General features: G+C 35.4%; 2 protein-coding genes across 2 annotated transcripts in view; one reads left to right on the top strand and one right to left on the bottom strand.

Annotated features, from left to right (window-relative positions):
• LOC127874981 (probable serine/threonine-protein kinase DDB_G0272254) overlaps nt 1-1,761 on the top strand; it is a 48,811-nt gene extending 47,050 nt beyond the window's left edge. Inside the window, exon 11 of the mRNA XM_052419705.1 lies at nt 57-1,761. Within this exon, the coding sequence (XP_052275665.1) occupies nt 57-259 (203 nt within the window). The 3' untranslated portion in view covers nt 260-1,761. The remainder of the gene's footprint in view (nt 1-56) is intronic.
• A 3,668-nt stretch (nt 1,762-5,429) lies between these two features.
• LOC127874984 (equilibrative nucleoside transporter 3-like) overlaps nt 5,430-13,232 on the bottom strand; it is a 28,765-nt gene continuing 20,962 nt past the window's right edge. The window contains exons 11-13 of the mRNA XM_052419707.1: nt 12,715-12,800; nt 12,081-12,280; nt 5,430-10,862 (exon numbers count right to left, since the gene is read on the bottom strand). Coding sequence (XP_052275667.1) covers nt 10,751-10,862; nt 12,081-12,280; nt 12,715-12,800 — 398 coding nt within the window. The 3' untranslated portion in view covers nt 5,430-10,750. The remainder of the gene's footprint in view (nt 10,863-12,080; nt 12,281-12,714; nt 12,801-13,232) is intronic.

Below are 13,232 nucleotides of genomic sequence, written 5' to 3'. Positions count from 1 at the left end.
AAGGCATTGAATCTTTAAAGCAGCATGTTACTTACAGTTCTCTCTCTCAATTTCAGACAAGCTGAGCTGGACGCGGGTGAGCGTGGAGAGTGCTCCCTGCGCGCGGGTTGGTCACAAGGCGCTGTGTGTGCCGTATCGTCATGACAACGAGGAGGAAGACGAGATTATCATCTTTGGCGGCGGCGACAACGACGGCGCGTACTTTGATGATCTCCACAGCATCTACATTCCCTTTTCTGCAGGAATCGACCATGTGTGAAAGTGGTGGATTGTTGGTATGAGGACTGATTTGCCATCTCTATGAATCAATCATGTTTAAAAGTGGTAATGAGTGATTTTTATGCCCCCGAAGGAGGGCATATAGTGATCGGACTGTCCGTCCGTCTGTCCGTCATTTTGCGTTAAGGTTTCAAAAAATGCTCATAACTTCTATGTCGCTTCAGATAGCAATTTCATATTTGGCATGCATGTGTATATGGACAAGGCCTTTCCATACGCACACAAATTTTGACCCCTGTGACCTTGAACTTAGGGTCCGCGTTTAGGTTTCGAAATCTGCGTTTAGGTTCCGAAAAAAGCTCATAACTTCTATCAAGCAATTATAAGGGGCATGACTCATCCTATGGTGACAGCTCTTGTTTTCTTTATAATTGTATGGTATGAAAAATTGTTTGTGTAAAGGACTGATTTTTGATGCATGTGATGGTTTTGGAAGTGAAGCATTGTTTCTGTAAATGACTTATTTTCGATCTTAAAAAATCAACCATGTTTGAAAGTGAAGAATTGTTTGTTTCAAAGACTGATTTTCAATCTCTGTGTCTGTTTGGTATGTTAACGACAGAGCCTTTTTCTTATTTATGATAACGGTTAATTGTTCATATGAAGGACTGGACATATTTTATCTCTATGATGGTATGTGTTTTTTTCAACAGTGCCTTTTCTGACAAATCATAATGGTGAAGTGTTTGTTTAAATGACTTTTTATTGTTTTGATTGTGGTTTTTTGATGTCAGTGTTTTTTTGCTGATTAGTGATAATGGTGATCTGTATGTGTAAAGGACTGAATTGTTTTATCTCTGAGTATTTGGGTTTATTTTTTTGTACAACAGTTCCTTTATCTGTTTAATGATTATTCAATGAGCAGCACATGCCTATTTTTTGTCGAAAATTTAATCAACATCATTGTTTCAATTGCTGAATCTGTTTGTGTTGGTCTATTGGGTGGGAGATACTGTTTTTGTAACTGTGCAAGGTTTGTGTTGAAACATCATTCATATGGTTGACTGATATGTTAGCAGCTATTGCAGAATGACTGAGCTGACAGAAGTAAATTTCCACTATAGGTCATAGGTCATGTACATTTCCACTATAGGTTACTACCTTCTATTCTATGTGTTCTTTCTGGATTATATTTGAGCCATGCTCTGTGAAAGAGGATTTAATGCATTTGCGTAAAGTGTTGTCCCAGATTAGCCTGTGTGGACTGCACAGGCTAATCTGGGATGATACTTTACGCATATGCATTAAACCCCCTTTTCACAGAACGCGGCTCGTTTTAAATGTGTGTATGTGTCTTTGATTAATTAGGCTTACAGATAATGGCCTAAAATTGTACATGCAGGAGGAAACATTTATTTATCTCATTTAGTTTGAAGTATTTTTTGTACACTGTAGTTTGTATAATTTACAGTAAATGGAAACTTTACATATATTTTAATTGTAGAAAAAGAATAATGTAAAAATAAAGTGTATTCAAACCAATTATAGTTGATTGTGGTCTCATAATAAAATGTCAGCATGGCTTCTGTTGCTAGAAATTAAAAAGTTAAAACTGATGACATAAAACCTGCATTAATATTGACTTGTGTGTCATTGCTGTGCATTCACAACTGCATCAACGTAAGTGCTAAATGCGTCCAAAGTACCGTTTGGAACTTAGTGTTCTCAAATTTCAAAATTGGGGAAAACAGAATAGTTATAATTTTTTCTTGAAAAATACATTTTAATGCTGTTATTGATACATTAATTTTTATTACAATCATTTTCGTAATACATGTACCAGTATAGCTTTTTATGCCCCCCTTTGTAGAAGAGGGGGTATATTGTTTTGCTCATGTAGGTCCGTCAGTATGTCCGTCCACCAGATCGTTTCCGGATGATAACTCAAGAACGCTTAGGCCTAGGATCATGAAACTTCATAGGTACATTGATCATGACTCGCAGATTACCTCTATTGATTTTGAGGTCACTAGGTCAAGGTCACTGTGACCAGAAATAGTAAAATGGTTTCCGGATGATAACTCAAGAACGCTTATGCCTAAGATCATGAAACTTCATAGGTACATTGATCATGACTCGCAGATGACCCTTATTGATTTTCAGGTCACTAGGCCAAAGGTCAAGGTCACGGTGACCCGAAATAGTAAAATGGTTTCCATATGATAACTCAAGAAGGCTTATGCCTAGGATCATGAAACTTCATATGGTCATTGATCATGACTTGCAGATGACCCCTATTGATTTTCAGGTCACTAGGTCAAATTTCAAGGTCACGGTGACCCGAAATAGTAAAATGGTTTCCAGATGATAACTCAAGAACGCTTATGCCTAGGATCATGAAACTTCACAGGTACATTGATCACGACTCGCAGATGACCCCTATTGATTTTCAGGTCACTAGGTCAAAGGTCACGGTGACCCGAAATAGTAAAATGGTTTCTGGATGATAACTCAAGAACACTTATGCCTAGGATCATGAAACTTCATAGGTACATTGATCATGACTCGCAGATGACCCCTATTGATTTTCAGGTCACTAGGTCAAGGTTACGGTGACTCAACTTAGAAAAATGGTTTCCGGATGACGACTCAAGAAAGCTTACGCCTAGGATCATGAAACTTTATAGGTACATTGATCATGACTCGCAGATGACCCCTATTGATTTTCAGGTCACTAGGTCAAAAGTCAAGGTCACAGTGCCAAAAAACGTATTCACACAATGGGTGCCACTACAACTGACAGCACATATGGGGGGCATGCATGTTTTACAAACAGCCCTTGTTGCAATAAAAAATACTTGGGATTCCACAAGTTTTTAAATTACTATATTATAAATTGACAACCTGGTTTTGTTGCGTTGCAATGTTTCTTGTTTAGCTATGATCTGCACAATTCAAGTGCTCTAATTTGGGCTCTGCACAAGAAAAATACCAATGGGCAATAACTCAAAAAGAACTGAAGAGATTGTTTAAGTTCTTGCATCAGGTTCCAGTTGGTGTCAATGGATTTATGAACAAAAAATGAAAATAAGGACTTACAACGCCCAAGAAGAAAGTGGTTTATAAGGTGAAAACATGTGATTATTTACTCTTTGAAAGATTTCATTAGAACTGGTTCATGTATCACTGAAGTATATGTTATTTTAGTTCTGCATATTGTTCCGAACTAAATATAGAATGCTAATATGAGGAATTATAACTTTACATTACCCCACCCACTTCTGACCATTTCAGAAAGTGATATGTCCTTAAAAAGATGGTATATATATTTGTTATGAACAAAATATTGTAGAAAGAGTTGTGTCTTGTACCCTTCACTTCCTCTGAGGTCCTACATAGTATCGATAAAATGTAATGAATTGCATTTTTTTTCCCTGAAATACTTATGATTTTGTACTTGGCACATGCAAAATTTTAAGTAAGGCAATAACTCTGTAAATACATGTACTACATAAAGAGTTGTGGTCATTTTACTTTGCAAAATTTCCTGAGACATATATGTTTATATGAAGGTTCATTTGAATTCATGAAATGCTTTTTTATGTTATGCTCCCCACAAGAAAAGAACGATACACAAAATAAGACAAGAGGGCCTGAAAGGCCCAAAGTCGCTCACCTGAGATAACAAGATATTATTGGGACAAATCTTCTGACCAAGTTTCATGAAGATCGGAAAATAAATATGGCCTCTAGAGTGTTAACAAGGTTTTACTATAGCCATATAAGGAAAAATGGCCCGCCCCCTGGCAACCATGTTTTTCAACCAACAGGCATCATTTTTTAATTCGTCCAAGATATTATCGGGATGAATCTTCTGACCAAGTTTCATGAAGATCGGACAGTAAATGTGGCCTCTAGAGTGTTAAGATTTTACTTAAGCCATATAAGGAAAAATGTCCCGCCCCTTGGAAGCCATGTTTTTCAAACAAACACAATTATTTTCGAACTCATCCAAAATATCATTGAGACCAATCTTCTGACCAAATTTCATGAAGATTGGACAATAAATGTGGCCTCTAGAGTGTTAACAAGGTTTTACTATAGCCATATAAAGAAAAAAGACCCGCCCCTGGTGGCCATGTTTTTAAAGCAACCAAATCCATTTTCAAACTCATCCAAGATATCATTGGGACAAATCTTCTGACCAAGTTTCATGATGATTGGAAAATATATGTGACCGCTAGAGTGTTAACAAGGTTTTAATATAGCCATATAAGGAAAAATGCCCCGCCCCTTGGCAGCCATGTTTTTCAAGCAAAGGTTACCATTTTTGAACTCATCCAAGATATCATTGGGACAAATCTTCTGAGCAAGTTTCATGAAGATCGGAAACTTAATGTGGCCTCTAGAGTGTTAACAAGGTTTTAATATAGCCATATAAGGAAAAATGCCCCGCCCCCTGGCGGCCATGTTTTTCAACCAACTGGCATCAATTGCGAACTCGTCCAAGATATTATTGGGATGAATCTTCTGACCAAGTTTCATGAAGATCAGACAATAAATGTAGCCTCTAGAGTGTTAACAAGATTTTACTATAGCCAGGAAAAATGCCCCACCCCTTGGCAGCCATGTTTTTCAAGCAAACGTAACCATTTTCGAACTCATCCAAGATATCATTGAGACCAATCTTCTGACCAAATTTCATGAAGATTGGAAATAAATGTGGCCTCTAGAGAGTTAACAAGGCAAATGTTGACGCCGCACAACGCACGACGGCCAAAAGGCGATCCCAAAAGCTCACCATGAGCACGTTGTGCTCAGGTGAGCTAAAAAAGAAAATAACTACAAAAAATACAGAGGGCTTAGATTCTTGTACATTGCACTTACTCTCGATGACCTCTAATTCATCAAGTTTTATTTAAATACCTTCAATACTATGGGAATTTGCACAAGAAAATTGACTAAAAGGAAATAACTCAAAGGAAAAGATAGACTTATGGTTCTTGAACTTGGCACTTTCCCTTAGAGCCCTCTATCAATACTTGAAGGTTATTTGAATCCATGCTCCATACCAGAAAAGGACTAGTCTATACACAAAATAGGCTGCAGTAAATTAATAAGAAAAATGCAGATAAGAAATTAGTGTACTCTGCATTTCCTCTCAATGTCATAAGGTACATATGAGACCAAAAATACTTAAAACTGCTCACTGATGTTTATATTTTTATTTGTAACAGTAGGATAACAATAATTCATATACTGATGGTACAAATAAGCTGAAACAACAAATTTGTATTTGCATTATCATCATCAACCATTCATGCTATACAGGTATATCTGGAAAACATATTCAACAGAGACGGGTCAGTCTGTACATATAGGAGTATAGCGAGGCATGTAACTAGAAGAAGTATTTGAAGGGTGTAATGCAAAAATGAGTCTTATTAACTATGCTGCCAGCGTAGCTCCTGATCAGCCTGCGCAGTTTGATTAGGAGCTACTCTGTGTGCTAATGAGACAACAAAGCCTTGCAAGACGTTAAAGCAGACAACCAACCAGATTGCGAATGATGCTCTGGAGCTACTCTGTCCGCATATGGCATAAGACCCGTTTTTGCATCACAGCACTTATTTCAGCTTGCCTTGTTGACCTTCACAAAAGCAAATCACCCTGAGATATTTTGTGACCTGGGTATTTTGGCACAATTTTTTTGTCTGACTAAAGCAGTTAACAACTTAGGGCTTTGATAAGGCAATCAGGTGAAAATTTGGGACTTCTGACTTAAGTATTACTGGTAGAGTGATCAAACAATAAATACTAGTATGAGTTTGTGACCCTTGGTATTCTTTCAAGTTTTTATTGACAAGTTTTGTGACAATACCCAATTATTACAGCATCTGTGTTCTAAGTAATCCTGTTTAGCTATCTTAATAAAGGGGGAACAACAGCCCGTAGTTGTTGCATGAACTAACTTCCATTTTTGTATGGTACTGTAACACATTGATCAGAATATATGTTTATGTTTTACAATTGTTATATATGTTATTAATTCTTCATCCAAATGTTCAAATAAAATGTAAATACATGTAGGTATTTATAATACAGTAGAATTGCAATAACTCGAGCTGGCGATTTCTCGAAAACTGGCGATTACTCGAGCATGAAAGGAAGTCCCTAACATTTTCCTTTAATTTCTATATAAAATACCCGCAATAACTCAAACATGCGATTTTCGATAACTCGAGGATGTGTGCTGGTCCCTGAAAGGCATTTCACACGTAATTAACGGGCAATTATTCGAGGACACTTTCTCGTGTGGTCGGTGCTAAAAATATTCGAGTTGTGAAAACAGGGCAATCAAGCAGACAAAAACGCTTGATAAGGTGTGAAGTTAGTCGCAGTTTGAGAAACACAGTAAATTGCCATCCTTTGAGACGCAAATAAAAGCTACATCGTTTTAATGATAATTAAATGATTACCAGCAATCACTAATTATGATAAAATGTATGGTATAAAAAAGAATGAACGATCATTCTTATTGTTTAGTTAAGTAGACTGTAACCTTAAGCGATTTTTTTCTTACAAATCCTTTTCTTTTCCAAGCACAGTCTTACATGTAAATAAAGCGTTTGCGGTCAGAAGTTAAGCATCATCAACCAAAACAGTGAAAACAAATGATACCATGGATTACTCGAAACTTGCGATTACTCGAGCATTGAGGTCAGTCCTCGAGTTATCGCAGTTTTACTGTATATAATATAAAACACTAGATCAAGGATTATAGTGATATAGCCACTCCAAAGATAAATGCTGGTATGATGTAAATAATAATACTGTTGAAACCTTATACTACAAATGGTCAGAGCAGACACAGGATGTATTACTTTGCCTCTACTCTTAGCAGTTTTCTTCTGAAAGCAAACAAGCTGGCAATATATGTGACTGAGGACTGCTATGAAATCAGCATTGAGGTATTGCAAAATAAATAATTAAATGGACTTGTAGTATCCAATTTAAATTTCAAAGCATTCATATTGATGCAATTGTAAAATGGATAAAAAAAGATGAGATAAACATTTCTGGAAAAAAGCAGCTTTTTTGTGGAATTCCTTATCACTTTTCGCAGTATTGTGTTTCAATTGCAAATACATAGACTATACAGACTTAGCCAAAAGATTTACCCTATATAACCGATACAAAAATTGCTTAAAATGGTACCTAAATGTGATGAATATACAATGAATTATGTGACCAAGTATGATTCGCATTCCACTGCAACAGAACGAGCAAATATGAGATTCAAATGTCTGAAAATACATTCTACAACTAGGCAACATACTACATCAATAGCATACAATTTCATCTCAACACATTGCATACTAGATATAACGTGTACAATAATGTAAAATGTACAAAATCAAAAAATAAAGCATGTGACTGTTTGATATATATACATGTAATTTATAATATCATTTGCAACAAAGAGACATGATGTGTCATGTTAATGCAGCAAACGTGTTACTCATACCATGTGATTGGAAGACAGCATCTTCGGATGGCAGACACAGACAGTGTGATCAAATACATATAACAATGTAGCAAACAAAAATACATTATAGGAAGTGTAATACAATAGCAGTACATGTATAATAAGTATTAAATTTGGCAGTATGCAGGCACATTACTATACCCAACACAAGTAGTTATTTTTATACGCTTGTGCGTGAGGTTTCTTCCCAGATTAATCAGGGACAACACTTTCCGCGCGTATGGAATTTATCGTTTAATGAAAATTCAGACTATAGCGGAAAGTGTCATCCCTGATTAGCCGATTCAGACGGCGCAGGCTAATCTGAGATAACACTGAACGCATATGCATTAAGCTCCGTTTACCCAGAGTGAGGCTCATTTTGATTATGTCTTGGCTTCTTAAAAGAATAGCAAGTGGGATTCAAAAAGTACATGACATCCCTATAAACAAAAACACAACTTTCCATTGATAAATTGTCAACTACTAAAGATAATTCATGAAAGAATAATTTATGCTTGCAATTTAATTGTTTGTCTGTTTATAAAAGAAATACAGGATCTGACTAAGTTCTCATTTCATGCCTTATTTATTTCATTAAGATTTGTGTTAAAAAGCCAACCTTTGTAATCTTAATAACATGTCTTTAACACAAAAATACAACTTCCAATTTCGCCAAAAAGTGTATCAATTTTATTGATGATTACTCATAAACAAAATTATATTTTCAATAAGAGTCTATGTCAGAAGTGTTGTTTTTCTCCATCATGTACAATGTTCTTTAATTTTCTGAATCTGAGACCAACAGTTCATGAAGTTTTATTTTGACAATCTGTGAGCAAGTTTCAAATGATTGTTCATTTGCCAATAAACCAACTCTGAATTATAACACAAAAAATCAGCAAACTTTTTGACACAACTGTGTCAATCTTTTTCCTTGCAATTAGAAAAATACAATTCTGAGACAAAGGGACAATTGAACTTTACCGGTACGTAAAAAGAATGGAAAAGCGTATAATTTTAACACCTAAAGCAACACCTAATAATCCTTTTTATCCTATATATTGCCTTAGTATCAGGGGCTTCTGCCCCCAAACCCCCGCTTTGTTGATAGTGGTAAACAACTGCGTACCGGTAAAGTTCAATCTAGCCGAGACAAAAATTACTGGCCCTAAAATATCACAGAACACTACTAAATTTTACCTCGAGAACTTCTTTTTGTAGGAAAGCCCAGCTTAATGCAAGTGCTTACAGTGTCGTCCCAGATTAGTCTATTCAGTCTGCACAGGCTACAGGTAATCAGGGATAACACTTTCAGCCTAGGATGTATTTTTGTTTAAAAGAGAAATCCTTTTAACAAATTTCCATAAAAGGCTGCATATGCATTAAGCCGGTTTTTTCTAGAAGGTGGCTCAATTTTTTATAAACATTTCATAGCAAAAATAAAACAAGAGATGTGTTTGTCAGAAACACAATTCCCCCTACTGCGCCGCTTTGATTATAAAAAATAATATGATTATATCCCTTTAAAAAATATATTACTTCCCTTGTGAAAATGATCTGTACCTGCCAAAAGATATAAAATAGAAATTATCTCCCTTTAAAGTTTGTTACTTCCCTTGGATTTCAACAGTTCAACTGCTATATGCCACCCTACCGGTGGCATAAAAATGCACATACATGTAAAGCTGTATCTGATATAGAAATGTTAAGTTGATACAACAGTCTAACACTCAAACCTAGAAATGTATCAATCAGATAATATTAGCCCTTCAAATACATGCATTATGATCATTCTAAAAAGCGTAAAAGAAATTGTTTGTTGAATAGGTTACATGGAATACACTATATTTGAAGAATACAACAGACAATAACCGCTATACAAAATAACTAGATTTTTTCCATTTGAACAAAATGTTGAAGAATATATATATATATATATCAATGTCAATAAATCTATACAACCTGCAAACTGGCACAAAAGCCAGGTACAGGCTCTAAAAAATCTAATAGTTAACCTTTATTTTTATATATATATACATGTGTATTTTAGTTTTTTCACAATCAAATTACACCATACTCCTAAAATCTACACATATGAATATAAATTAATGCTCAGAATCAATAAATACAAATATTCAATTCTACAGATATCTCTTGGGAGATTTTATCAGATTGTCATAGAAAGGCAATAATTAATATCAACCAACAGACTTAGTGCAAAGCATTTATATAAAGATCAAAGTCAACAACTTGTAAATTTCTTTCCAAGGGCTTAACACTTATCTCAAAAGTCAACAACAGTTAACTTGCGTATGTACACATTTCTAAGTGTTGAAGTCCCCCCCCTGAGGCTAAATAACGTATGTGTACATATTTTCAAGTTGATGAGATCCTCTCCCTACCTGAGGCTGCATAAAGAAAGAACCCGGAGTGTGTCCTAGCACTTCTACCTATTTAACTTACTGGACTCACAAAACTTTTGACAAATTTTAAATTATAGCTGCAGTTTCTAAATATTTGATGTGGTCTTTTGCTGAAGAACGAATCCAGAGAACCTGGAGGTAACCCCACATTTATCCGGTATGGTGACCACCAACCAACCTCACATGTACCAAGAGCGTGAATTTAACCCAGAACGCCTCCGTGAAAAGCATGTACCAACCATTGCGCTTACCAAACGACCTAGTTAACTTCTGGATTTATCTTAAAGCTTTTATCGAAAGGGAAGAGTCCATCTCTCTAATTCCTGCTATTTGTTAACTTTCCACAAGATTTTTCTCTACTTTAGTAGACAATTAGCTAACACTTATTCAGAGATTTTATATTCAGTGCAGATTGAAATACCAGTGGAGATTTTATCTAAAGGTAAAAGTCATAACTTCTTTCACAGAAATGTATATACATGTCAGTCGCCAACCAGCGATGACATTGTTTATACAGTAAGTTCCAATCCAATACCAGAGAGATTCACAAGGTTAGATGCAACACAAAGGAGATTCTTTACAGTGCTTTCATGAGCAGTATGGCCAGCAGGGAGCCAATCACGAGCCCCGTGGTCAGGAAGCTGGACATGATGGCCCCGGTCCTCTCAGCCTGGTCCGGCATCACCTTCCTACAATACATAAGACCATTGCTCTGGGAAATAAGTCCTTAGCCCCTTTTTTGCCAAAGCTTTTCTCCTTATGAGACTCCCTCTGGGAAAACGGGGCTTAAAGTCAGTGCCTTAAGTGTTGTCCCAGATTAGGAACGTCAAGGACGACACTTTCCAGCTGGATTTTTGCAAAGGCAAGACTGCCTTAAAATGAAAAATACTTCAAAAGCCGAAAGTGTAGTCGGTACAAGCTCATCTGGGATGACACTTTAAGCACATGCATTTAAGCCTGTTTTCCCACAGCAAAGCTCATAAGAAGAAACAATAGACCCATTATGCAAAAAAGGGTCTTAGGACATATCTGACCAGTGTAGCTCCAAATATCCTCTGCATATGTATTCTCTGATGAGTCCACTAATTAGAAACCTTACATGACTTAATAGTGGACAGTGTAGCTCCTTACCAGACTGCAAGAATGCAGAAGCTTGTCCAGAGCTATCACATATGGCATAATAACCATTTTGCACAAGGCTCTTCACAATTTATAAGGCTGTATCCTTGCTTTATTTTCTTATTCTGAATTCATAGCTTCCTTGTCTTATTCCTGTTTGAAGCTCATCTTATTCATAGCTATATTTTATTATCATGAATTTATAGCTCTGTTCGTATTCTGAACTCATAACCCTCTTTTCTTATATCCATCATAGATCATTTATCCTAAATGCATAGGGCTATTTTCTTATCCTTAATTTATAGATCTCTTTCCTTAATCTAAATTTATAAATTTCTTCTTATTTCTTAAGTTGGAGATGGGAACATTTCATGGAAATTTTTACATCTTTCTTTTCAATTCAGTCATTTAGTAGCATGTATATTTATAGCATTCACCTTAATTCTGAATTAAAATATTGCCCAAATTATTGTTTGAAAACAAAACCACAAATGCATGGCTGTTTCCAACTTTCTGACATTCAAATTGTAAAATGTGTTTTTCAGGAGTACACCTTAAATTAATCTGTATATTAGATATAAGGGTTACAACTCAAGTCTGATAAAAATTAATTCCCAAGAAAAAATACATAAATACTAGCTGAATACAGAAAGTGAGTAACAATTAAACAACCTTCTAAAAGATTACACAAATAACTTGTTTTTCATTAAATAATATTAAGTTGTATGTCTTAATATTATAAACTCTCTAGAAAATATCCCCCCCCAAAAAAACTCATAATTCCTTACCCTGGCCCATACATCATGGCCAAAGTGCCGAAGTGCCCATTGGTAAGCCCCAGTAGCAGGATAAACACTACTGGGTAGATATCGCTGTTGAACACCACAGGGTCAGATCTCGGTTGAACATTGCAGTACATCAGTAGGGGGATGAATGCCACTCGCAGTAGGGCCAATATCAGTAGCATGTTGGACTGACCAAACTTTGGCTGAAAAATACATGTCAAGTCCATAATACTTCCAGTATAAAACCCTTTTCTTCATATCTGGGTGCATATTTATTACTTGAAACATGTAGTTATGAATCGATTATGTTCTACTAAATAGATGAAAGCATAAATAACAATATGTGTTTGTGAAACACTATGTCCCCCATATATCTGACCTTTGACCTTGAATGCTGACCTTGACCTTTCACCACTCAAAAATTGCAGCTCCATGAGATACACATGCATGCCAAATATCAAGTTGCTATCTTCAATATTGCAAAAGTTATGGCCAATGTTAAAGTTTGATGCAAACAAACCAACAAACAAACAGACAGGGCAAAAACAATATGTCCCCAAGTATAGACTGGGGGACATAAAAATGAAAAATAATTTTCTAATAAATCCTTTTAAAATAAAAATTGCTCAAAACACACCCATTTTAGATATCCAGATATTATCCGACCAGCATAATCACCGCAGTTCATTAGAAGAAAGCACACGAGTGCAGTAAAGTATTTTTCTGAAATAGAAATCATTTCAATGTTTCAAATATCAAAAACACATACCTGTAGTTTTGTCATGGCTATGTGTATGTCAAAGGTTAATTGCCCAAGACAAGAATAAAACTTAATTTATTGGATTTTAAAAATAAGTTTTATTGCATGTGCCTGAAAGTATTATTAGTATATCATCAACATTTTACTAATGCAATGTTCCTAAGTCATTAGAACTGTAATAAAAACTTTGATTTTCTTTTCTTTTTCGCATATTTACTTTAGTCATGGTATTCTGCCTAAAAAATTACAGTTTAATAAAAACTACTGAACAATTAAAGATTCTCAGACATTCAAAGTTACCAAACCTGAATATCTTTTTTTGCATTTTTTCTTAACCATTTATATACAAATTTTACTCTTATGAAAAAGAAAGATCAAACATGACTTCTTTGGCA

This window comes from Dreissena polymorpha, chromosome 3, assembly GCF_020536995.1.
Source record: "Dreissena polymorpha isolate Duluth1 chromosome 3, UMN_Dpol_1.0, whole genome shotgun sequence".
Lineage (NCBI taxonomy): Eukaryota > Metazoa > Mollusca > Bivalvia > Myida > Dreissenidae > Dreissena > Dreissena polymorpha.
The sequence above is the reverse complement of the archived record's forward strand: the minus strand, read 5'-3'. Positions and strand labels throughout refer to the sequence as shown.